At 43.6% G+C, this 26,818-nt stretch overlaps 1 protein-coding gene across 6 annotated transcripts in view; it reads right to left on the bottom strand.

Annotated features, from left to right (window-relative positions):
- REEP1 (receptor accessory protein 1) overlaps positions 1 to 26,818 on the bottom strand; it is an 88,756-nt gene that overhangs the window by 18,667 nt on the left and 43,271 nt on the right. For 5 of the 6 annotated variants that reach the window (XM_069977245.1, XM_069977246.1, XM_069977244.1 and 2 more), the window contains 6 exons: positions 19,514 to 19,586; positions 16,148 to 16,224; positions 9,598 to 9,718; positions 9,020 to 9,133; positions 7,302 to 7,464; positions 5,302 to 5,337 (listed from right to left, as the gene is read on the bottom strand). In XM_069977245.1, the coding sequence (XP_069833346.1) occupies positions 5,302 to 5,337; positions 7,302 to 7,464; positions 9,020 to 9,133; positions 9,598 to 9,718; positions 16,148 to 16,215 (502 nt within the window). In that variant the 5' untranslated portion in view covers positions 16,216 to 16,224; positions 19,514 to 19,586. The remainder of the gene's footprint in view (positions 1 to 5,301; positions 5,338 to 7,301; positions 7,465 to 9,019; positions 9,134 to 9,597; positions 9,719 to 16,147; positions 16,225 to 19,513; positions 19,587 to 26,818) is intronic. The other variant, XM_069977247.1, reaches the window with a different exon arrangement.

The raw sequence follows: 26,818 nt of genomic DNA, 5'->3' as shown, positions 1-26,818 counted from the left end.
GCAGAGGTCCTGAAGAAGAAGGGTCAACACTGCAAATATTGACTTGCTGCATTAACTCATTTTAACTGTCAATATAAGCTTTTGTTACTCATAATATGATTGCAATTACACTCACCGGCCACTTTATTAGGTACACCTGTCCAACTGCACGTTACCACTTAATTTCTAATCAGCCAATCACATGGCGGCAACTCAGTGCATTTAGGCATGTAGACATGGTCAAGACAATCTCCTGCAGTTCAAACCGAGCATCAGTATGGGGAAGAAAGGTGATTTGAGCGCCTTTGAACGTGGCATGGTAGTTAGTGCCAGAAGGGCTGGTCTGAGTATTTCAGAAACTGCTGATCTACTGGGATTTTCACGCACAACCATCTCTAGGGTTTACAGAGAATGGTCCGAAAAAGAAAAAACATCCAGTGAGCGGCAGTTCTGTGGGCGGAAATGCCTTGTTGATGCCAGAGGTCAGAGGAGAATGGGCAGACTGGTTTGAGCTGATAGAAAGGCAACAGTGACTCAAATAGCCAACCGTTACAACCAAGGTAGGCAGAAGAGCATCTCTGAACGCACAGTACGTCCAACTTTGAGGCAGATGGGCTACAGCAGCAGAAGACCACACCGGGTGCCACTCCTTTCAGCTAAGAACAGGAAACTGAGGCTACAATTTGCACAAGCTCATCGAAATTGGACAGTAGAAGATTGTAAAAACGTTGCCTGGTCTGTTAAGTCTCGATTTCTGCTGCGACATTCGGATGGTAGGGTCAGAATTTGGCGTCAACAACATGAAAGCATGGATCCATCCTGCCTTGTATCAACGGTTCAGGCTGGTGGTGGTGGTGTCATGTTGTGGGGAATATTTTCTTGGCACTCTTTGGGCCCCTTGGTACCAATTGAGCATCGTTGCAACGCCACAGCCTACCTGAGTATTGTTGCTGACCATGTCCATCCCTTTATGACCACAATGTACCCAACATCTGATGGCTACTTTCAGCAGGATAATGCGCCATGTCCTAAAGCTAGAATCATCTCAGACTGGTTTCTTGAACATGACAATGAGTTCACTGTACTCCAATGGCCTCCACAGTCACCAGATCTCAATCCAATAGAGCATCTTTGGGATGTGGTGGAACGAGAGATTCGCATCATGGATGTGCAGCCGACAAATCTGCGGCAACTGTGTGATGCCATCATGTCAATATGGACCAAAATCTCTGAGGAAGCTTCCAGCACCTTGTTGTATCTATGCCACGAAGAATTGAGGCAGTTCTGAAGGCAAAAGGGAGTCCAACCAGTTACTAGCATGGTGTACCTAATAAAGTGGCAAAGTGGCCTATGAGTGTATATTTCTGTATATGATAAAAAGATCTGACAAACACACATAAAAACCAGAGGGCAGCAGATCATGTGAAAATATAATATTTGTGTCATTCTCAAAACTTTTGGCCATGACTGTAGACAGTGTTATCTGCATGCCAGGCACAGTACACTAGAGGTAAACTATCTGCCCCCTTGAATTACAGGATCGGAACAACATGCTACAAATTCTGGACCATATTGCAAACTATAAACAGGATCAGTACCTGTTCACATCAGGATTTCCATGCCTGGCAATATATATTGTGTAGTATCCTTTTTTTTATTATTTTCCTATTTACTGTTATATGAAACTGAGTATAATATATAATATATTCAAACCAAAATGGTACCCTAAGGTAGACAGACATAAGTAATGATAGATTTCCTTTAATACACAGCAAACGGGTTAAAAGATTTAACGCTGTCATGCAGATCTGTAACACTTACATCAGAGCCCCAGAACATTGGCACATGGGGAAAAAAGAAAAAAAAATAAGAATAAGTCTGTTCCCTCCGTAAAATCAAATGAACAAAGGAAAACAAATGGCGACATCACAACTATATCAGAGGAAGTCTGCAGAAACCATGCTGCATGAACAAACCTGTTAGGCTCTGTTCACACCATGTACAATCCATATCTATGCATAATGTTAAACTATAGGCAATACTGCAAACTCTCTATTTCCCTCACTACAAAGTCATCATCCTTATCCTAAGCTCTTTATTCACACCGCTGGTTTATTATGGACAATATCGGATATGTGTAATGCTTATTTCTAATTGACCGTAAGCTGAGAATTGAGATAATATCCTAGTGATGTCCTCTCTAATCATTGCCTTCCTAGGAACCAAGAAAATGGTGAGTGTATTATTTACGGCTGCCAAGTAACAGCTGCAAAAAGCCAGGAAATTGCTGGTTGTAAGCCAATGGATAGTGCAGAAAACTAGTAATGAAAGCATTTTGAGCCCACAGAATATGCCCTATACATTTGAAAGGTTGGAGTACATTTTCTGGGAGCCCAACTGTTGGGAAAGAAGAGACCCCTTGACTCCAATTGAAGAGGAGACTGAATGCCACGGTGGTACGTCCACCTCCATAGGTCTGAACAATGGTGAAAACTGAATGTACAATTTTTGCAATCGGCAACAACGGCCTTACTTTTACGAAAATATACGTTGTGTGAACATGGCCTTACTGTGAAAAAAAACTGGAAACTGACCCCCATTTTCTTCTCCACTCATTGTTTCTTTGTTGTTCTTGACTCCTAAGTATTAGGTGAATGAGGGAACCATTACCCTATTTTGTAACCAAAGTCTGCCAACAAGCAAACTGGCTACAAAAACGTCTGTAGGTATGCAATAAATGTGTTTTGCTGAATTACGCCTTTTAAAAAATAGGCAGATTTATGATATATAGAGGCTAATGTCCCTATATAAAAGACAGCCCATATAGAACATTCATCATGACTTCATGATCTGGACCATAGCCCAGTACTTAATGCTACTGGCTGACATAAGACGTGACCTGTGTAATGAGAATTGCTTAAGATTTAATGAGAAATCTGATTTTATGGATGATCCTGCAGCTTTCCTGTAATTTACAGTGATGTTTCTTGCTTACAAGAAAATATCATTTAGAAATGAGCAGAATAACCTGGAGAAGGAAATGTGGCTAATATGAGGACTAAACCAATTGTATTAGATCACAAAAACAGCATCTTTTTATGTGTCAGAGACAATGGTTGATGGTCACTTGTCTCCATCGGCTACGTCTGGTATTACAGTCTTTACTTCAATGGAGCTCAGCTGCAATACCAGACACAGCCTGTAAAGAAGAGCGGCACTGTGCTTGGAAGAAAGTAGACCCTTTTTGTGGCTTCAGAGAACTCCATTGAGTTAAGTGAGAAATGTTGTTTGACCTTGTTCAGATTGATGCAGTTTTCACATGTGTCTTGTTTACCCAGGAGACAGCATTGCGCTACTAAACATTCCAGCCCCAGGCTATACATCTGTTTTAGTGGAGTAGTGTCATCCCAGACAACCCAATTGAACATGCAAGCTTCATGGCCATAAGCTGATCATCGCAGGTCCCTCTCACATCCGCCAGATGGTTGGAGAAGACACAACTAGCCAGGAATTTCCCCTAAAGTAGCAGCTGCAGGTAATATGTGGTATTACATGGTGACCATTCACCTAAATGGCTGTCCATGCCAACTCTCTATTCTAAATCATAAATGTGAGTCCTGAGGAGGAGGATCTCCTTCTATGATCTCTATATGCTTTAAGAGGCCATATACACAGGGGATGTCTCATGAAGAAGAGGAGGAAAGGTAAAGCATTATGTACGCTGTTCTGTATAAAGCAAAGTGGACGCTCCTTGTGTAATACTATTGCTGTGCTCAGCACTCTAAACCAATCACATGTCCATCTACTTCTGCTCCCTCTTCCCTCTCACAGCATGCAGCCTCACATTGACATGGAGGAACAGATACTGCAGCTGCACACCCTCCTCCCTCTCTGTAATTCTCTGTATTACACTTAATTAAGTTTTTGGCTTTTGAACATTTACAGACAGGTGATCTACATATTGTTGGAAGGGTAGTTATATTAAGGTAAAATAGGAATAGTTATGTGATATGGCTTATAAATATGCCACAGCAATCTCATCTATATCACACAGCAAAACTGGCATGCAGAAGGACCATGGGGCATGTCAGTATACCATACTGCTCTGTGTAATGCTGGAGATGATAGGTCAGATAGCCTCTGTTCATACTAGTGTTTGTCCTTATGCCTTTTTAACAAATATTTTCGATAGAACCCTCTATGCCATTGTGAACAAGTTGTGATCCTCAGCCACAGATTAAATCCAATATCCATCATCTAAGTCACCCATGCACGGTCACTCTCCATAAGAGTCTATAGAAGATACAGAAAGCAGTAACTGATGGTCAGCATTGTTGCCTGTTAGAACCAGGGATCTTGGGCTTAAAGAGGTTATCCAGCGCTTCAAAAACATAGCCACTTTACCCCCTCTTTTGTTTCCAGTTCAGGTGTGGTTTGCAATTGAGCTCCATTTTTTTTAAAGGGGTTATCCAGCGCTACAAAAACATGGCCACTTTCCCCCTACTGTTGTCTCCAGATTGGGTGTAGTTTTGAAACTCAGTTCCATAGAAGTAAATGGAGTTTAATTGCAAACCGCACCTGAACTGGAGACAACAGTAGGGGAAAAAGTGGCCATGTTTTTGTAGCGCTGGATAACCCCTTTAATGGAACTGAGTTTGAAACCCCACCCAATCTCGAGACAAGAGAGGGAGAAAAGTGGCCATGTTTTTGTAGCACTGGATAACCCTTTTAACTTTGGCCAAGGTCACCATATTTTTAAGGTTTATATGTTCCCATCCCTATTTGGGCAATTTCCCCCCCCCCCCCCAGTTCTTCTGTTTTCTCCCACCCTCCAAAACCATCATTGGTTTCTAAGTATCTGCCTCCAGTATGTGTGCATTTGGGAATGGGAACGGGTAATGATGTGAATGATGACAATCTCTGTACAACGCTGCAAAATATGGTGAAATGAATAATAAAAGTGTACGTATGGAGCTGGATACTGGAGATACTATGCAAGTCCAATATAGAAGATGATATCAAGGAGCCCTCTAGTTGCCCTCCACTGTACAGGATACAATAATGTAAAGGCTGAATACAAAAAAATATATAATTATAAATGATGAAAAATATAAAAAAAGAATATACAGCAAACAGACACTAGTGTGGACCCTGCCCTCAGCACTATAGTGCAGCACAGTCTGGTACAGGACAGGAATAATAATAGAGATACTACCAGGCACACAGAGCACTTAGGTTATCAGATTGGTATCATATTAGTATCGCTCCAGAAAAGCCACATCCGGGGCTGTTAGCGGCACAGATGCCGGAGGGGTCACTCACCTCGTATGATTTTTCCAGCTGAACAACAGGCACAAACTGTAAAAAGGTCCAATATATGTCATTTATGTGATCATGAACTATAATCACATTGACTATGCTGCTAGTGTAGACTCCTGCTGTGGAGTGTGCATGTGCAATTTAGCGCAGAAATACTTTTATTTTTATTTTGGCGCAACCCGTAACTTAGAAAAAATTGCAAAAAAAATAAAGGGTGTGATGACTTTCTAAATGCACAGTATACTGATGAATGCAGACAGAGTCGTGGTTATAGAATCACACTGATCACACAGACATGAACAGATCTGTCATAGCATCAGGTTCTCTTTATATGAACAAAAATGTTCTTATTATCATCATATCATAATGGCTGCATTCATATGAACTGAGAGAACGGTGACAACTCACATACCCTCAGTATGTAACAATACCAGGGATATGACTGATACAGAGCATTGCTGGAGAGGTCACAATCAGCTCTCTGTCTGAAGTGTCATAGAAGTGGACAGTCCCTTTCTACTGTATACAATGTATTTCATGCATGTGACTTCTGTTCATTGTTAAAGGGAATCAGAAACCAGGACGTAACCCTTTAGGTTATGAGGATACTCACATGCGGCAGGCTTGTTGCAGAAAAGTAAACTCGCTTCCATTAATCTAAATGGAGTTGCTGTGGCAGCAAGAGTACTAAGTATTGTGTATGAATACACTAGGAGGGATTTTATAGGCTACAACCATGAAGTAGCCTCCTGAAGACTAGACAAGAGTCCCCATGGCCATCACCAGCCTCTAGGCTTACTTAGGGTATGTTCACACCTCGTTTTCAGTCCCATGTCGGGCTGCACGTCAGGAATCAGTGAAAAAAGGATGCAGACATGCAGCCAGACTTTTTTCACTGATTCCTGACGTGCAGCCCGACGTGGGACCGAAAACGAGGTGTGAACATACCCTTAGTAGACAGTTATCAGGAGAGACAAAATATATACAAAAAGGCTGGATTTACATCTATCAAGCGGTCTGCATCAGTTGTCCTATCTTTCTTTTACATTAAACATTAAGGGTACAAACACGTACTGAATCCGCAGTGGATTTCTCGCTGTGAATTCGCAGAGAAATCTGCTGTGGCTCCCTTCCTGTTGGTTTCTATGAGAGGACATACTGGCAGCGGGATAGAATTCTCACAACACTTCTTAAATACCCTAACCTTTGCCTCACCTAACATAATCCGGGCCCTAATCTTTGCATTGCGGTAATACAGGGGCTTATTTGGAGACACTCAGTTGGTACCACACAGCTACTTTCTTACAAAAACAGCGCCACCCTGTCCAAAGTTTATATTTGGTATTGAGAATCGTCTCAATGAAACTCAGGTACCAAATCCCACTAAAACTAAGAACAAGTAAGTAGCCATGTTTTTCTAAGCCTGGATAACCCCTAAAAATCTTTTTACACAGTTCACTCTATAGCTGTGCAGGGACACAGATGAGTGCCGTATGCAGCGGTTTCAGCAGGCACTTCAGAGGCTTACACATCATGACAATAGAAGGACATTTACTGTTCTTCCAAGTGCCATGTCCCTTTGGCATTTGGCTTAAAGGGGTTATCCAGCGCTACAAAAACATGGCCACTTTCCCCCTACTGTTGTCTCTAGTTTGGGTGGGATTTTGAAACTGAGTTCCATTGAAGTAAATGAAGCTTAATTGCAAACTGCACCTGAACTGGAGACAACAGTAGGTGGGAAAGTGGCCATGTTTTTTTGTAGCGCTGGATAACCCCTTTAAAGATCTGCCAGTTAGTTTTGCTTTACTGTTACTACCTCCAGGTAGGTTCACTTATGACACCAAACTATCTTCTACTTTAGAGGCTGTACCACATAAACACGGCCCTACCAGCTACTAATGAAGTCAGCATGCTAACATCGACATGAATGGTTGATAGTTATTGGACAGGGTGACATGAGGGACCACAGGTAAGACTCTGGGTTATATGATCCATATACCAACCTGAGGGTTCACTGCCCTGTGTTGCGCTTCGGGATAGTTTAGCCTTGGCTGATTTGCTTGTTGTCCTTGCTGTGACCGGAGAGGCTGTGGGGCTATCGGCACGAATGCTGGAGAGGTCCTGCATGCTAAAGCTCCTTAGTCTTTCAGACAGTGCTCCTTGTCCCTTGGGAAAGATAGATAGATAGAAGTTACAGAAGATACAGCAAACATTGTAGGTTTAGTTTAAAAGGGATTATCCAGGATTATAAAAACATGTCTGTTTTCCCCCAAAAAACCTTGCCACCCATGTCCTGTTTAATATTTCAGTTCAGCACGATTCATGTCAGTGTAAGTGAGCTACAAAACCAGTCACAAACTAAGGAGAGGGGTGGCACTGTTTCTGGAAGAAAGCATCTATGTTTTTCTAATCCTAGATAATTCCTTTTAGGAGCGCTAAAGAGCCTTATAATAGAACTTGTCTCAGCTCCAAGAAACATGGCGTATAGTCAGTTCTCATCCATCACTAGCGAACATAGTCAAAACATGTCATAAGAAATATAAAATACAGCTGGAATATTTTGGGAGTAGATATCAAAATCTTAAGATCCAGAGACAAGAGTTTGTATCACTGTTTTGGCAATGAATGTATTCTGTGCTGCCAAGACCTGGCGAGATTGTAAATGATGATATTCTGACAGGCAGCAGCTGGGCAGCTCACATCACATACCATCTGCAATGGGGTTATTTGATAGTCTAATAGCTAAAATCTGCTCCTATTGTCACCTAACCAATGGAGTGACCTCACACTTTACTGCCTGATGCAAAATCGGCCCCAAAGCCCAATAAAAAAAGAAAACTAACATGTCAAAAGTCTTGATCTTTTCATTGCAGAAGATAGGTTACATAGACTTTATTCTAGTTTTAGTATATAGTTTCCTTTTATTTATGTTGCTTAGGCTAAGTTCACGCAACATAAATTTTCAATAAATAACGGCCGTTGCAACAGCGGCTGCTATTTATTGAAAATTAAAATTACATTGTGTCCTATGGAATCCTGGCCGGAGTATATACATTGAAATGCATGTATGAATAGAAAACTGACAAGCCAGTTTTGTGCGGCTGCTATTCATTGTAGTGGCTGCACAAAGCTGACAGTGCAGACAATGTTAAGTGCAGCTCTGGCCACACTTTACATTGTCTTCTATGGTGATTTGGAATGCGGGCCCACTCGAATGCACCCATAACGGCCGCCATGATCTTCACTGACACCGGCCGTTCAGTGACACGGCCGTGTCACAGAATGGCTGCTGTCATACACAGTGTGAACCCGGCCTTTTAGTGCACAGATTTCTGCAACATTTACAGTGTATGTGTTCAATGTCAAGTGCACCGACTTGTCTCTTGCCTCTGGCTGTCATTACTTCATTCCGCGTCTGGTTCATGTAAAGTTCAGCGTCAGCCTTCACATGTTAGGTGTATTATACATGCTGCCAATGATGTATATTATACTCGGTGCTCACATACATGATGCCTTTCTTTCATTGCATTGAGACACAGATTTGTGAATGGATACCTATAGGGCGCAGGTGAAAACTGAGGTGCACAGATAATTTTTTTTTTGTTTTCCTTTGCTCTAAATGACAAGAAAATGTAAATAAATAAATATATATATATATATATATATATATATATCATTACCTGTGACTTTACTATGCAGGTAATCAGACTGTATCAATTACCTTGGCAGCGGCTGTGACTGCAGCTGTGGCAGCAACATTGAGACCTCTCTTTCCAAAGTGTACCAGGGCGTCATAGCTGCGATCCTTAGCTTGGATGAGACACTCGTCAATGTCCTAAAGTGAATGAGAATGCATTTATTACCAAGAAAATCTATTTATACTCCTATACTGGAAGGAGGAGTCAGTGTAACTGCTGCTCAGGAACCCACTGCTGCTGGAGGGAGGGTGGCAGCAGGGAGAATGACATTTACTGGAAGGTAGAGCTCTCAAAGAGGTTCTGCAGCAGCTGACTGATCGTAGGCCACTTAAGGCCATGGTCAGGTGATTTGCAAAAAGCAGTACTTTAATATACATTATGATCCACATCCAGCTTGTTTTCTATCTTATATAACATATAATAATACCTAATCATTTATCGATTGTCTACTAGTGTTGAACAGAACTGGAAAACTGTTCAGATATCCATGTTTTCCAGGACTCTCTATCTATCTATCTATCTATCTATCTATCTATCTATCTATCTATCTATCTATCTATCTATCATCTATCTATCCCAAATATTCAGTGTGCTACTGTACCTTTTCTTTTGAGGATAGTGTCGGATGCACAAATTTTCTGTACAGAAGGCTTGACCCTTTGGTGTAGGGGGAGAGTAACCAGGCCACAAAAGCAATTTTCAGCTCATAGTAAAATGGAAACCTAAGAAACACAAGAAAACATTCAATGTCATCTATATATAATACCAAGTAGGAAAACATTTTGATGAGGCAACAGATACGTCTTCTCAGCATTGCCGTGTGTGAAATATAATCTTCAGGAATCTGGCCCTGTTTATGGCGGTGACAAGTGTAAAGTGTCCATTTTCTTTACAATACTTTAGGCCGCTACTACTTTAGACCACCAGTGTTTAAGCCCTAGACAGCTGGGGTATAGTGTGGACCCTATATACAAACATAGAAAACTGTCCGCAGAAAAAGACCACCTAGTCTGCCCTTTTATTTTTTCCTTTATCTTAGGATAGATATACTGTATGCTTATACCAGACAGGTTTACATTCACTTACTGTAGATTTACCTACCACTTCTATGCTGGAGATTTGTTCCAAGCATCCACTACTCTTTCAGTAAAGTAATATTTTCTCATGTTGCTATTGATCTTTGCCCCAATAACATCAGATTGTGCCCCCTTTTTCTTATTACATTCTCCCAAACCTTATTTAGCCCTTTAACATATGCAGGGCCGCTTTAACCAGAGGGCACATGGTGCACGTGCACCGGGCCCACTGGTTAAAGGGGCCCCCCCCCGAGCAGGCCGGCCGTTGCTATGTGCGACCAATGCGGTCGCACAGGGCTCCGGCCACCAGCCTGTCAGGGGGGAGCGCCATGGATGGGTAATCTACTTACCCCTCCATGGCGCCCCCTGCAGGGCCCCCCCGTCCGCCGCTGCCCCCGCCCGCTGCTGCTGCGGCGCTTCAGCGCTGCAGCAGCAGCGACACTGACAGAGAGAGAGCCATTGGCTCCCTCCCTGTCAGTCACTCTTGTGGCCGCACTTCCTGCGGTCACAAGAGGCCGCACTCTCCCTCTAGTGCCCGACGTCACTGGAGCGTCGCCGCGAGGGTAAGGGGAGTGCAGCCTCTTGTGACCGCAGGAAGTGCGGCCTCAAGAGGGAAGAGAAGAGGAACGCGTGGACCTAGGGGAGTAACAGTGTTTGTTTTTTTCAATGTTGTATGGGAGGGGGAGCTATATACTATTGGGGAGCACAGGGGGCTATATACTATGGGGGGCACAGGGGGCTATATACTATGGGGGAGGACAGGGGGCTATATACTATGGGGGAGCACAGGGGGCTATATACTATTGGGGAGCACAGGGGGCTATATACTATGGGGGGGCACAGGGGGCTATATACTATGGGGGAGCACAGGGGGCTATATACTATGGGGGGCACAGGGGGCTATATACTATGGGGGAGCACAGGGGGCTATATACTATGGGGGAGGACAGGGGGCTATATACTATGGGGGAGCACAGGGGGCTATATACTACTGGGGAGCACAGGGGGCTATATACTATGGGGGGCACAGGGGGCTATATACTATGGGGGAGCACAGGGGGCTATATACACTATGGGGGAGCACAGGGGGCTATATACTATGGGGGAGCACAGGGGGCTATATACTACTGGGGAGCACAGGGGAGCTATATACTATGGGGGAGCACAGGGGAGCTATATACTATGGGGGAGCACAGGGGGCTATATACTACTGGGGAGCACAGGGGGCTATATACTATGGGGGAGCACAGGGGGCTATATACTATGGGGGAGCACAGGGGGCTATATACTATGGGGGAGGACAGGGGGCTATATACTATGGGGGAGCACAGGGAAGCTATATACTATGGGGGAGCACAGGGGAGCTATATACTATGGGGGAGCACAGGGGAGCTATATACTATGGGGGAGCACAGGGGAGCGATATACTATGGGGGAGCACAGGGGAGCGATATACTATCGGGGAGCACAGGGGAGCTATATACTATGGGGGAGCTATATACTATGGGGGAGCACAGGGGAGCTATATATTATGGGGAGCACAGGGGGGCTATATACTATGGGGGAGCACAGGGGGCTATATACTATTGGGGGGAGCACAGGGGGGCTATATACTATTGGGGGAGAGCACAGGGGGGCTATATACTATTGTGGGAGAGCATAGGGGTCTATATACTATTGGAGAGCACAGGGGGGCTATATACTATTGGGGGAGAGCACAGGGGGGCTATATACTATTGGGGGAGAGCACAGGGGGGCTATATACTATTGTGGGAGAGCACAGGGGGGGGCTATATACTACTGGGGAGAGTGCACAGGGGGGGCTATATACTAATGGGGGAGCGCACAGCAGGACTGTATATAACTAGAGGAGCACATGAGGGTCTATATACTACAGGGACACCTTAAAACTATGGAGGCACAGAGGGGTGTAACTATGTAGGGGTACAGAGGGGTGTTACTACTGTATAGGGGTATAAGGGACCTAACTACTGGATGTGTTGGAGCCTAAAATATTTGTCTGGCAGATTCTGGAGAGAAGATTCACAGCCAGGAGAAGACTTCAAGGTGGCCCAGACTGGATGGAGAGAAAAAGAAAAGGTGACAGACTCTGATCGGAGAAGACGCCCCCGGTGAGTCACTGGATGTAACTGCACTCTGTTATAGGGTTGTAGTGTTAGGGGTCATGATGTGACGGTATTATGTAATGGTATCATTGGTGATATCTTTCTGTTTTGTTTAGTGCAGTTTTTATGTAATATGTAATCACTGTATGGTGGAAATAGTGTTATAAGGTAACTACTGTATGTATTGGGGCTCTTGATACAGTGTGGGGGCAAATTCAGTACATTATACAATGTGCCGAAAGGGAAGGGGGGGGCCCACTCTTGAGGGCTGTGCACTGGGCCCACCAATGTATTAAAACGGCCCTGAACATATGTAAAGGTGCCAGTCATGTCCCCCCTTTCCCTTCTATCCTCCAGACTATACAATATGGCATTATGTGTGTGTGTGTGTGGGGGGGGGGGGGGCACATTTAATCTGTGTTCACAATGGGCTTATGCAGTCACTTTTATCTTTTGGCATCCCACCAAGAAAGAGATGTCATTGTATGCTAGTGGTGTCCTGCAGTAGACTTCATTAATTCATTGTTCATTAATCAATTTTTAATTAATTTAAGTGACCTAACCATAGTCAGATAGTGACTACACTTGTCACTGCCCGCTGGTATACGCTGACGTAATAGCTTGTCTGCTGTGCCATTGTGTCTCAGTAAATCAGTCACTAGATGACTACTTTGGGCAGTGGCAATGAATGGAGCGTGCTGCAGTATGACCCAGTATATGTAAACACCCCTTCCTTGGCAGGGTATCCATGGGTACCTGTCATTTACTACTTAAATGCAGAGCGAACCTAGCCTCAACCCCTTAAAGAGCTTTTAAAGAGACTCTGTCAGTAGGTTTCTGCTGTCCTATCTCAGGGTAGCAAAAAATAGTGACAGAGAAGCTGAGCAGAATGATGTATCACTTACATTGTTCTGTGCAGCTGATCCAGAGATCTCCACCTGAATAACATGGACAATAAGTAGTCCTCTCCATTATGTGTATGAGCCCAGTAGTCCTCAATATTCATAAAAAACTGAAAACTCCACCCACCAGCTGCTGATTGGCAGTTATCTATCCATGCTGTGTATAGGCAGTCAGCTGTCAATCAGAAGCTGGAGGGCGGGGGGGAGGGGTGTGGCAAGAATCCTATTCTCCTGCACATTAGGAGAACAGCTGAACAGAATGATGGAAGTAATACACCGATCTGTTGAGCATTTCTGTCACTAGTTTGTGCGGCCCTCATTAAAGGTGGAATAAACCAAGTGACAGATTCCCTACAAGGATGATTTAAAGGGGCACTCCAGCAAAAAGCTTTTTCCCAGTAATTGAAACACATTACAAAGTTATATAACTTTGTAATATGCTTCAATCACCTATCTTTCCCCCCTTCAATCACCTTATCTTTTTCCCCCTAAATCCCTAACCAGGAAGTGAAGTAAACTCATTCTTAAAGGGGTATTCCAGGTTATTTTGATATTAATTCTACTGATTTCTCTTGTAATATAATTAATATATCTCATTGGTTTCTATAATAAATTTTGTCTCTTTCTCTCTATTTTTATGTAAGTCACGTGTTTCTGTGACGTCACCGAACCGGAAGTGTGGGGACTTCCCCGACTCGGCCGGCCTCTTGGTGTTTATGTAGTTAGAAAGCTAGCAGAGCTTTACAAACGGCCTCCCTGCACACGGGAGGTCACATGACACCCTGTTCCCGGGCGGCCTGTCAGTGTGAAGGAGGTCGCATCCACCTCCTGTATAATCACTAAAACCCTCCACCCCCTGCCAGTATAATCATACCGATGTCTCCCCCGGCCCCCTCCATCCTGTGTATACAGTCCTTTTCAAAGATCTCTCACCCCATCCCCCGGTCTCGGCACCTCTTGCACTCAGCTGACAGGCTCTCTCTCTCTCTCTCTCTCTCGCTGTGTGTGAAGCAGGAGAGATTTCTTTCCTGCTCCGTACACAGTGCCTGTCAATTGCCCCGATAAAACTCAGCTGCCAGGAACTGTGTACGGAGCAGGAAAGAAATCTCTCCTGCTTCACACACAGCGAGAGAGAGAGAGAGAGAGAGAGCCTGTCAGCTGAGTGCAAGAGGTGCCGAGACCGGGGGATGGGGTGAGAGATCTTTGAAAAGGACTGTATACACAGGATGGAGGGGGTCGGGGGAGACATCGGGAGGATTATACTGGCAGGGGGTGGAGGGTTTTAGTGATTATACAGGAGGTGGATGCGACCTCCTTCACACTGACAGGCCGCCCGGGAACAGGGTGTCATGTGACCTCCCGTGCGCAGGGAGGCCGTTTGTAAAGCTCTGCTAGCTTTCTAACTACATAAACACCAAGAGGCCGGCCGAGTCGGGGAAGTCCCCACACTTCCGGTTCGGTGACGTCACAGAAACACGTGACTTACATAAAAATAGAGAGAAAGAGACTAAATTTATTATAGAAACCAATGAGATATATTAATTATATTACAAGAGAAATCAGTAGAATTAATATCAAAATAACCTGGAATACCCCTTTAACTAATGACTGTTGACCTCAGGCTGCTATGTGGAAGCCTTTTTGTGACAATGACATCATCAAGAGGGAGGTGGGTCTAAGCCCTGTTAGGCCAGCCTCCCTTTGTCAGATGACTCAGGTTGCTCAGCTCTGATTGGCTGAGCAAGCTGTAAGCCATCTAACAGTTTCACAGAGTCAGTTAGACATCACAGGAGACAAAGTGCATCATGGGAAACCCAAACCAGGAAGTAAAGAAAAAATGAAGACACCAATTGGAGCCTCAAGGACCTGCAAACAGTGGGAAATTCAAACGGAGACAGACTCCAGAGGGATGGTAAGTGTGAAAACTATGTTTATGATTGATTGTTTGTTTTTTTATCAGCGCCGGAGTACCCCTTTAAGATTATTGGCCAATCCAGACTCTCTAAAAGGAAGGATCACACCTCTATAGACATCTGTTTAGGGGTTCTCATGATTAAAGAGCAGGGGCTGGCTAAGCAATTTCCTTTGTACAGACAGAGGCAATAACTACAAAAGCTTTTTTAAAAAGTGCAACTGTTCCTTTTTGAAAAGATTCTGGCTTGCCTAACAATCTATCTGGTCATGTGACTAATCTTATTGAGAGGTCGAGCATTGACAGAGAACAAGCTCTTTTCCTTCTAGAGGAATTCTTGTTAAAGAAAAAAAACTGTTATGAAGATGCCAAATATACAGATTAGTAAATTACTTCTATTTAAAAATCTCAAGTCTTCCAGTACTTATCAGCTGTTGTGTGACCTGCAGGAAGTGGACCAGTGGACTGGTCTCTGCTGCCACTTCTGTCTGTGTCAGGAACTGACAGCAAATGCCCATAGGAAACTTCCTTCTTTGGACAGTTCCTGTCATAGGCAGAGGTGGCAGCAGACTGCACTGTGTCAGAATGGAAAGAATACACAACTTCCTGCAGGACATACAGCAGCTGATAAGTACTGGAAGACTTGAAATTTTAAAATAAAAGTAATTTACAAATCTGTATAATTTTCTGTCACTTTTTTCCCACAGGAGTACTCATTTAAGAACACTTCTAGAGGGTGTCAGTTTTTGTAGGATGCAAATCCAAGAAAGTACCATCTGCAACTACTAGTCAATTATGCTGAGAAACATTTGTCCCTTTAAATCACAAAACTACAATTCCCTTCATGCATGGACACTAGAAATTAGCAAATTTACAGTACAGATGAAGCAAATTGCTTTGTTAGTTCTGCTTAGCTCTGCTTATCAACCGGCTGCCTTTGAAGTCTGTGCCGCTCTGCATTGGGTGCCTGGAAAAGCTGAATCGAGGGGGAAAAGTTTCCCAGGACTAGATCCAGCTTTTTCGGCACCTGGGGTGGAGCGGCATGGACTTCAAAGGAAGCAGGTGGAGGGCCGCAGGTTCTCCATCCCTGTTCTACACATTAGAAAACCACAAAAGAGTTTTGCTATGAACTTACCAACAAAGGAATATGTCTGTAAATGTTTCTAATGTCATGAAAAGTGCAAATATGATCCAATACATCATCCATTTTACCTAAGCAAGACAAAGAGAAGGGGATTTGTTATTATTTTGTGTTTTATAAAGCAACAACAACACAACTTGCACTACTGCCCCAAGATAAAGGGGCTCAGGGGCATAATACTGATCACTGATCATTGGAACAGAAGATCCTCAGCTGATCACTGTGTCATAGCTGCATAACTTGGAGGTTTCACAATCTCTTAACTATGTAAATGGTTTTCCTATTGAAATCATAGATTGCAAGCTGTGCCCCAGCACTTTATTTCCATTCCCGATTCCTGGCATACAGAGTCTATTTGTCAGTTCCAAAGACCCTAGCAATAATCATAAGCAATTATTGGAGATTTGCCACACTAGCTACCTGTTTATATATGTACGTATAAAATGAGAGTAATACTGCAACACTTTATAATCTTGACAGCTGTACCCACCACTAGAGATGAGTGAACCTCGAGCATGCTCAAGTCGATCCGAACCCGAACTTTTGGCATTTGATTAGCGGTGGCTGCTGAAGTTGGATAAATCCCTAAGGCTATGTGGAAAACATGGATATAGTCATTGGCTGTATCCATGTTTTCCAGACAACCTTAGAGCTTTATCCAAGTCCAGCAGCCACCACTAACCAAATGCCGATCGTTCGGGTTCGGATGGACTCGAACCCGAACCCGGTTCGCTCATCTCTACCCCCCACGCGTGGCGGGTGTGCCAGTCGGTATAAGGTTATGGGGCTCTCCCAACCATCCGTGGACAGATGATGTCAGTGGAGAGAGGGGTCGGGTGTGATGGAAACTTAAGTCTCAGACAGAACACAGGAACAACTCCCCATAAGAACACTGGAACACTCAGCCGTGCTAAACGTTACTGTGTATACAGAGGATGAGGAAGGGACGTAAGACATAATTGATGGCCGGACGATTGTTCAGGCAGCAGTTATTGAAGGTGTATGGCCACCTTAAAGCGAATGTACCATCAGTACGTTGGCTTTAAATTTTGCAAACAAATAGAACGGCGCCGGAAAAGCCACGACCTGAATCCTGCGTGCGGTGCTGTTCTATTCCTGAGCACCAGGCGGGGGAGAAGCACATAGAATCAATGGAGCTGCGTCATGGAGGAGCAGGGGTTGCCTCCCACTGGGGGCGAGCTGCGGTGCAAAAAAAGGGACCACGGCATCGGCTTCCCTGTGCCAGAGCCATTCTATTCTTGTGCAAAACTTAAAGCAAATGTACTGATGAGGCTTGAGGAAGTTTGTTTAGTGGGTCTGGCCTGTAGTCTAGGTCTAATCTGGGATCTGTATAAATACAAGGGGTTTGAGGAAGTTTGTTTAGTGGGTCTGGCCTGTAGTCTTGGTCTAGTCTGGGATATGTATATATTTAGGGGGTTTGATTAGTGGGTATTGGGGAGTATTTGGGCCTATGATCTGTATTTACTTATAAGGCCTGCTGTGAGCTCTCTATCAGTTGATAAGGTCTGATTATGGGGTCTCCATTATTTTAGAGAGCCCGCTCTGTATTAGTTTAGTATTCCAATGCTGCACGTTCAGCCTGTACCCAATATAAGCATGTAAGACACAGGGCCAAAAAAAACAAAGCTCGACCCTTTCTGGAATCTTCCTTAAGACTATTAGACCCACAGGAGGTTCTTCTGGTACTCTGGTAGGCCAGTCCATCCCGGTAAGCATCAGATAAGTCTATATATTCTTGCAGTTGGCTATCTTGGTATATATCCAAGACAGAGAGTAATTCATTTAGACGGGTCTTGGATCTTACCAGTGTATATCCAGCATAGCTGGCACTGTGTATTATAACAACTAAAGTAGGAACAGACGGCCTAATTGTTGCTGGATGTTATGGAACATTTATTTGATTTTTTCCCCCCTAAAGCAAACGTACTCCTCCTTAGTTTGGTCTTGAAATGGATTTTTCCATCTCACATGTGGTTTTCTCTTTGGCTATGGTGGGTCATATGCTGACTTTGCTGTAATGTCAGTCATGTTTAATTAACAGTTTCCATTACAGGGACAAAGTCTCTACATAATCCACTGCAGAAATGTTATTTTCTTCTATGACGGAGCAGCTCCTGAGTTATCAGGAGCTCACATGCGTCTGTGCTTTATCTCTCTGCACACACATATCAAATTAGAGAAGTCTAGAGGGATAAGATGACAGTGACTTTTCATACATTTTGCTCAATGGTGCGGTGGTGTGTCAGGAAGGTGGATGAGGCCTAAAAAAACATATGGGATACAGTACAGATCACAGTTTGTATGGGGCACTAGGGGGAGAGGAGGCCTAACATTGCTCGTAGTACAGTATATAAGCATGAGGGAAGAAGTAAAGTAATGTACAGTAGTGATGCATACTTCCAGCTACGGGTAATCGGAATCACTTAAAAAGATATGATGTACTCATTCCTCTACTGAATGACTAGCAGCATTATAGGTGGGCTAAGAGCTGATAAATGGTTGGGGCCTCATTTGAAGATCGAGGCCCACATCCATAGTTTAACGGGGTTTTACTACATTTCTGCAGTGTTCTACGCATTTATGTTTCTCCTGATGCAAACTGTCAGTTCTGTTCTTTCTACTGCCCCACTTCCTGTCTACATTCTGTAACAGACTTCCTGCACACTCTAGTTGGGATTTCAGCTACCCTTATCTCCCTCTCACAAAGAGAGAGGCTCCTGTGGGTGTAAAGAGCAGGGTTTCAGTCAAGAAGCATTGGCTGAAATCTCAACTAGAGTGTATAGAAGGAATAGGAAGGTTGTTACAGTATGTTCACTAGACAGGAAGTGGGGCAATAAAGAGAACATGGTTGACAGTTTACATCAGGAGTCGAAGGAAAACATTAAAGACCAAAGGAAGGTAGTAAAATAGCTTTATTTACCAATATATTTTTACAGTTTAAAATAGATATTATTATCGGAAAACCCCTTTAAGGACCACTCAGAAATGAAGTGCATTATCTATGTTCATTTGGGAAAACCCCCTTACACACATTTCTGTTCTTTCTATTCAGACAATACAGTCAAAATCAATTTTCAGTTTCTGCCTTAAAACATATAAAAAGTAACACATGGATCTTTTTTTGAGTGTTTTCTGAATCCCTTTGTCCTCCCCCCTCAGACCCACTAACACAGCTGAACATTCATATGTACTCTATCTGGGAAGGTGGTGTAAGCAGCGGCCAGGTGTAAAGGTCAGGTGTAAAAATCCAAAATGCCGGACCCGTCTCTACATCAACATCATCTGTTTGGCTGACATTAGTATAAGGTGGGCCAATACTTTCATATTCCTGATACTTACATATTCCTTAATGTCCTTAGATTTCACAGCTTTGTAGGAGTAGTATGCGGGGTACAGAGTGCCAAATATTAGCCTGGAAGAGAAACAAATATTTACTTTATTGTAACAATGCTTCAAAGTGTTTCTTTACTGCAATGTAGAAGCCAGCTACCAAAAACACTATGATTATACCCCCCAAAAAAGTTTTACACTTAAACACACACTATTTTTGGCTGTTTAATGGACGCCTTAATGGACCGTCATATTGGCGCCAAAATACGGAAATAAACTATAACGGACGCCATTTGGCCTCAAAATGACGGCCGTCCAATGGCCAAAAATGACAGTGTGAACACAACCTTATAGTACCTAGGGGACAATTGCTTTATCACTGACCAATGCCTGGTATTCTATACAAATACACTGAGATCTGTTCCTCCTGTTGGGTGCACAGTGACATGATAAATGTCAGGACAGCCGGGATGATTATATGGAGTATAGAGTGTAATATCTCTAGTTTTTCATTTCCTGCATTTGCTTTCACCAATATACAGTGTCTGCCAAGGAAACAAGGCGCTGTAAATCATTCATAGAACAAAGAGACGCCCTGCGCCAATGTGATAAGTAAATGCAGACAGATATAACAAAGGGATAACTGAATAAGCAGATCCACTATGCTATATTTATCCCCCTCCTCAGAATCATGGCAGGTAATGTATATTTCATGTACAGTGCTCGGGTGATGCATATTTTAGCAGAGAAGGGAATAGTACATGGATGTCACACTATTAATGAAGGTAATTTGACAACGTGAATATAGGAAGATGTAAGTAAATAGGTAAATGGTCCGTTCAGTTAATTGATGAACTACAGGGCATAGAATAACAGTGGACTGCAATAAACAACAGTGGATAGTTGATAAGTTGGTCAGACTGTAGGCGGCAGGTAATATATGCAATTTTTTCCTGGTCATATGATGGACACACTGCTGCTCAGCTCCAAATTCATATCATGCATGTGTCCAGTAGCGGATTACAATAGGTCCGTTTTGGGCGGTAGCCCGGGGCCCTGATCTCCTGGGTGGCCCATGGCCCCCCAAATAGACTTATACTTTCAGTGGTGTATTATCTTCAGACTACAGTTCTGCCATGATTTGCATAAAAATCGCTGCTTTTTACCGTTATTTTGCACAAATCAGGGCAAAACTGCAGCCAGGAGACAATGTAGTAACATTAGAGAACCTAATAAGGGACCTTATCATGTGACAATGATGTCACCACAGGTTCTTTTACAGGCTGCATTATGGAAGAAAAAGACTAAAGTTAGTGCCGCCATAGTTACAGTGGGTGGGTGGGGGGGCAAGCTTGGTGAACAGCCCAGGGCCCATAATAAAGTTAATCCGCCCCTGCATGTGTCACATAGGAAAACTCCTTTAAAGTGATACTGTCACTCTTCCTCCCCCCCCCCCCCCCCCCCCCCCACACATTTACTCTCACTTCCTTTCAGTGTCACCTGGGCGGAGCTTTATGGCAGTCAGGCACCATCTTCGGTTGGGGAGAGTGCCCAACTATCATGAAGCCCCGCCCAGGTGACACTGTCCACCACTGAAATAAAGCAATTATAGAGCAGAAAGAAGACACAGACAAGTGTTGTACAGGCATATACCAGATGTGCAGCCTCTAAGCTTGTGGATGGTGCGGAAAACTGCACATAGAGTAATGGGTGTGACAGAATCACTTCAAGCACTTTATCACTTTAATCTTCAGAGTAAAGGGAGATATTTATCAAGACTGGCATAGTCCATAAGACTTAATCTTAGTAAAGTTGGCCCGCCATGCGACTGGGGCAGGCTCTGCACTACATCATGACTTATGCCTCCTCCTTGCCTTGCTACGCCCCTCACCCATCAGGCGAGTGGGGAATACGGTGGGCGTACACCACGGAAAAGGGGCGGATCTGCCCCTCTTCTGTGGCATACGCAAGGGGTGCACACTGATATATGTGCCCCAAAGAGTCCTGGAAGTGATGATATTGCTCCCAGAAGGCTCTGATCTCAACATCCTCCAGTCTGATACATGAAGAGACAGAAAGCAGCAGCGACATCCACAAAAAAATATGTGTTAAGATGATGAAACAATCCCCCAGGCCGAGTTCCTTAAAGACAGTGGGCAAGTACCTATAAGTGATGCTGACAGTAAAGACTGGTAACACCAAACATTCATATGATTTAGATTTCTCTTCTGTTCATTCACTTTGCATTTTGTTAATTAATAACCCATCTGTGACGCAGTAAATGTAGTAATCTGTAAAATATTAACACTTCTATTTTTTAAACCATACTTTTTCCACACCGCCTAAAACTTTTGCACAGTAGTGTAGATGGGTGATATCCCATGATATCTGCCAGTCAGAGTTTCACATGGTGCAACCCTCCACTTGTGTGTGAGCTGCTATTGGGATACAGTGATCAGGGGTCTTAATACATAAAATGAGTGTCCCATTGTCAACCGGGGTAAGCATGATCTGCTAAAGGTACAGTATTGGCCTCAAAGGGGAACTATCAGCAGGTTAGATGAATCTGACCTGCTGAAGGCTCCCTATTGCGCATGGGGTGCCGAAGATGAGGGTAAGTATCTTACCTTCATCCTCTGTGCCATTCCTGTGCAGTATGTAGTAAAATCCTGTGTCTGCCCCAGAGCACGTACACAGGATTACACTACAAACTGCATAGGAGTGGCAGAGACCTACCGAACAGAAAGGATTAACCTTCAACCTCAGCTCCCCATGCTATAGGGACATATTAGCAGGTCAGATTTGTCTAACCGGCTGATAGTTCCCTTTTAAAGCTTGCTCAAATCATATTTTCATTATAGAAACTCTGCCCACATATTACCCAGAACAAACTGAATTGAAGGCAAGGACGGCAAACATAGCAGAGTTCTATAAGCTGGCACATGCCATCCCTAGATAAGGTTTTATAATCACAGGCAGCGATTTGCTCCGCGGCCGCCGCAGTTCATACGAGGCAGCAGAATCCTGGCACAACAAAAGCTTCTCGCTTGGAAACATGGCTTTTATATCCATCCCTGAGCACAAAGACACTCGACATCTAACCGCTGCCGCGTTCTGAATCACAACATGCTGACTGTGATACATGACACGGTTTACAAGAATAGGATTATTCATATACAGGATGACATCACAGTGACCTGATTAATAAGCACTTTTACCAAGTGACTCTGCTAGACCCGGCACTGGCAAAGCCTTAGATTACTGTGGAGGTCCAGCTGTGACCCTGAAAATGATATGCAAGCCTCCAACTATGGCTAGAGATAGATATATTCTGCTACCATAGAGTACAGCTAGCTGCATAGTGTAAAGAGAACCTGTACCCCTTCATCGAGTACAGCTATAAAAGACTGAGGCTTAGCTGTACTGTGTAAAGAGAACTAGAGATGAGCGAACCGGGTTCGGGTTCGAGTCGATCCCAACCCGAACAATCGGCATTTGATTAGCGGGGGCTGCTGAATTTGGACAAAGCTCTAAGGTTGTCTGGAAAACATAGATACAGCCAATGACTATATCCATGTTTTCCACATAGCCTTAGGGCTTTATCCAAGTTCAGCAGCCACCGCTAATCAAATGCTGAAAGTTCGGGTTCGGATCGACTAGAGCATGCTCCAGGTTCGCTCATCTCTAAAGAGAACCCTTATGCCTCCATAGAGTACAGCTATAAAAGACTATAGCTGAGATGTACTGTGTAAAGAGAACCTGTACGCCTCCATAGAGTACAGCTATAAAATACTATAGCTTAGCTGTACTGTGTAAAGAGAACATGTATGCTTATGTTTGCCCATGCCGGCTGTTAGAGGCATCTCTGCACTGGTGCAGATCGGCTAAAAGGGGGGGAAAAAGTGGGGTACCAAATGAGATGAGTATTACTAGATACCCTCTCCACAGATATGGTCACACTGGCAGTATAATGGTAAAAGAAAGAAGGACTGTAAGCCTATTAAAGGCCTGATAAAATCAATATCTCTCAAGCAAAGCCAGAGCTCTAAATAGCCATTGACACACTTCTGATGGTGTCATATAATCTGGTTCCAGAATCCCTTAAGGTACATGGACACTTGAGTGGTTTTTGAGTCATTGTGTAAGTGACAGCTTCCGGAAATACATAATACAGTTATAATAGCTTTCTATATGCCATAGCAGCCCCCCGTTACGTATAGCACTGTTACTTCAGTAGTGTATGGTTGCATTATTATGCACTATGCACAAGAAGGATAGGTGGAGTAGTCTGGGCAGCTGAGGGTATTCTCCCTTTAAAATGGATAAAGAATTAGATTTTTTTTTTACTTCTTTTACTGATTTTGACTGTGTGATTTATATACAACATATTGAGTGGACTTGTGAAAACTGTTTCACCTTAAAAGCAAAAAAAATAAACAAACAGCTGTGTCTTATCATAAAATACCTAAAATACACACAAAAACCTACCCCCCCCCAAAAAAAACATAAAAAACTCATTACACACTCACAGCAAGAACAAGTAAGAAAAACAAAACAGAACTTTCCTGTTGCTGTCCTCTCACCTCACTGATATCTGCACAGTCAGATAGCTCATTGCCAAATTCTCTTCTCATGAAAAGTGAGATGGCCTTGTCTATAAGCGAGAATCCCTGCACAGCTGATAAATTGGTTACTAAATTCAGGGCACAGGAGGTGAAGCCCTTGTGAGAGATCAGAAATCTTAAGCTTCATCCACGGCCAGAGTCTCAACTAGGGCAGGATTGAGTTTCATTGCCCGCAACTGTTTCCAGCACTCAGTAGCCATTAAGGACTTTTCAAAGAAGAAGCCAAGAAAAAAATATTCAAGTGGCTCTAGATGTTAAAATCTATAGTAAGTGGACCCACTGGAGATGACTAATGAAAGCCGTAATAAGTAGCATGTCAGGAGCCGGCACAGGCCAGCATGCGTGGCTCCTGACAGTGCTGGAGTGCGCAACCGGCTTTCTTGACGTGTCGCTGTGTCCCTTGTACCACGACGACCGATAGATTCTGACCTGCCTTGTTGACCCTGAGATATAGGGAGAGATTTATGAAAAGGTGTAAATATACATCTGGTGTAAACTGCCCCCAGCAGCCAATCACAGCTCAGCTTTCAGCTCTGGTAGAATAAAAGAGGAGCTGTAATTGGTTGCTGTGGGCAATTTGCACCAGGTGTATATTTACACTTTTTCATAAATCTCCCCCATAGTGTTTGTTTTGTCTTGTCCTTGTCTAAGTGTTCCACTTATATAGTGCAGTGACCAGTCTTCTGGTTGGGGCCGGCCTGCTAAGGAGCCGATCACTCCAAAAGGAAGGGACAGTGGGTCACTATAGAAGAACACTTATCCCCATGGGCTCTGAGTTCCCTCCCGTGGATTGACAAAAGACATTATCTGACTCATTAGGTCTTGCCTTTTCTGACCTGACAGTTTCTCTCCCTTTGGAACTGAATGTTGTCTAGTTGTAAGATCTCTCATTGCCCTGGCCCATTAACACCTCTTTTCGACAACCCTGACTTTCTTCCAGCACTCAGACAAGACGGATTTCTCGTTTGGGATAGAGCTTCTTTCCTGAGGCTGACCCACCTTACTTCAGGCCAAGCTACTCTGCCCACATTTACTCAACTTAAAGACCTCCATCCAGACAGACGCATCTTGTGGCTGGAATATCTTCAATTGCAATCTTTTCTCACATCCTTCCTATAGTCGCAGGTCTTACACCAGGACCTTACTGACTTGGAGTCAGTAATAACACAAGCAGGCCCTCTGCGTGGCCTTCTCTCTGAGCTATATGCTATACTTGGCTCTCTCGCATGGTCCACATCCCTTAAGCTTGGGAACATAAGTTGGACGTGCAACTCAGTACTGCTGACTGGGACAGATGTTTTTTGTTCACACATAAACTCCCGATGGCGTGCCACGCACAGGAGGAAAGTTACAAAATTTTGGCACGCTTGTACCGATGTCCTACTTTTTTGCATTCGATCTTCCCCTCTGTGTCAGACCTCTGCTGGAGATGCTTCTCTGCACCTGGCACCATGCTACATATCTGGTGGAGTTGCATGCATCTAAGCAGGTACTGGCCCAAAATATTCCAACTATACAATACCCTGACAGCTAACTCGATACCAGTATTACCCCAAATTGGCCTCCTCGCCATGATCCTGGGCGCTATCTCCTCAATCAAAAGAGGCCTACCTCGGCACTTCTTGACTGCTGCTAGAGTGGTGCTCCCTCGTCATTGGAGGTCCTCTACTGCCCCTTCCTTTGCAGAATGGGTCTCTAAGGTCAACTATATCATGCGCATGGAAGAGATGGTGGCAGACAATGCCAATCGTAATGACCAGTTCAATCAAACCAAAAATGAAGAAGTGGGCTCTTAGGATTGGAAATATAACTAATGCTCAGTGGGAAGTCATGGGGAGAAATTTTAGAACTGTTACTTTCAGTACTTCCCATCAGCTGGTTGTCTTAAAATTTTATACAGAGTATATATGTCACCTCAGAAGCTTGCTAGGATTCAACTTAGGGAGGACTCTTCCTGTCCAAAATGTCAGCAAGAACAAGCTGATTTCTTTCATTTAATTTGGAGTTGCCCATCTGTTCAGGTTTTCTGGAGGAAAGTCATTGGGTATATGGTCAATACCTTAGGACTTGCGGTGGTAGGTGAAATATTTCCCATACTAATAGGTGCACATTCTAACGATTCACTGGTTGGAAATGTAATAAATAAGATGACGGCCCTTGCTAAGGCCCTTATCTCCCGTTATTGGATGGGGAACTCTTCGCCCTCCTTTCAAGAATGGGAGATATTGGTAGAGAGAGTCTATAAATATGAGAGATCTATGACAAGAAGACATTCTAGTAGAAGGTTATTACGTTTTTGTAAGATCTGGGCTAAATGGGAGAATAGGAGGACAGTGTGAAGTGTTAGTTGGACAATTGATTGTTTCCAATGTTTGGCTCCTTTCCGCCTCTCTCTTGCTGTGTTTTTTTTTTTTTTTATCTTTTTCCTCCTCCGCTGGGATGGGTGGGTAGATTGGGTTAGGTGGGGGGGCTGATGGCTTTGTGTTGGAATATTAATGATATGTGGAATTCAGGAGTGGACGCTGATAAAGCTTTCACAATGGTCTGTGCCATCTTAGGCTCGCGGCATTTGTTAGCGAGTCTCTAAATAATTTATGCTGTTTTCTACATCCTAAGGTATTATTTTTAATATTGTTTGTATTTTGTATGTTTGTGTTGCATATGAAAATAAAAGTATTATTAAATTAAA

This window comes from Dendropsophus ebraccatus, chromosome 7 (genome assembly GCF_027789765.1).
Source record: "Dendropsophus ebraccatus isolate aDenEbr1 chromosome 7, aDenEbr1.pat, whole genome shotgun sequence".
NCBI classification, from domain to species: domain Eukaryota; kingdom Metazoa; phylum Chordata; class Amphibia; order Anura; family Hylidae; genus Dendropsophus; species Dendropsophus ebraccatus.
Note: the sequence above shows the minus strand (reverse complement) of the source record. Positions and strands in the feature narration are given on the sequence as shown.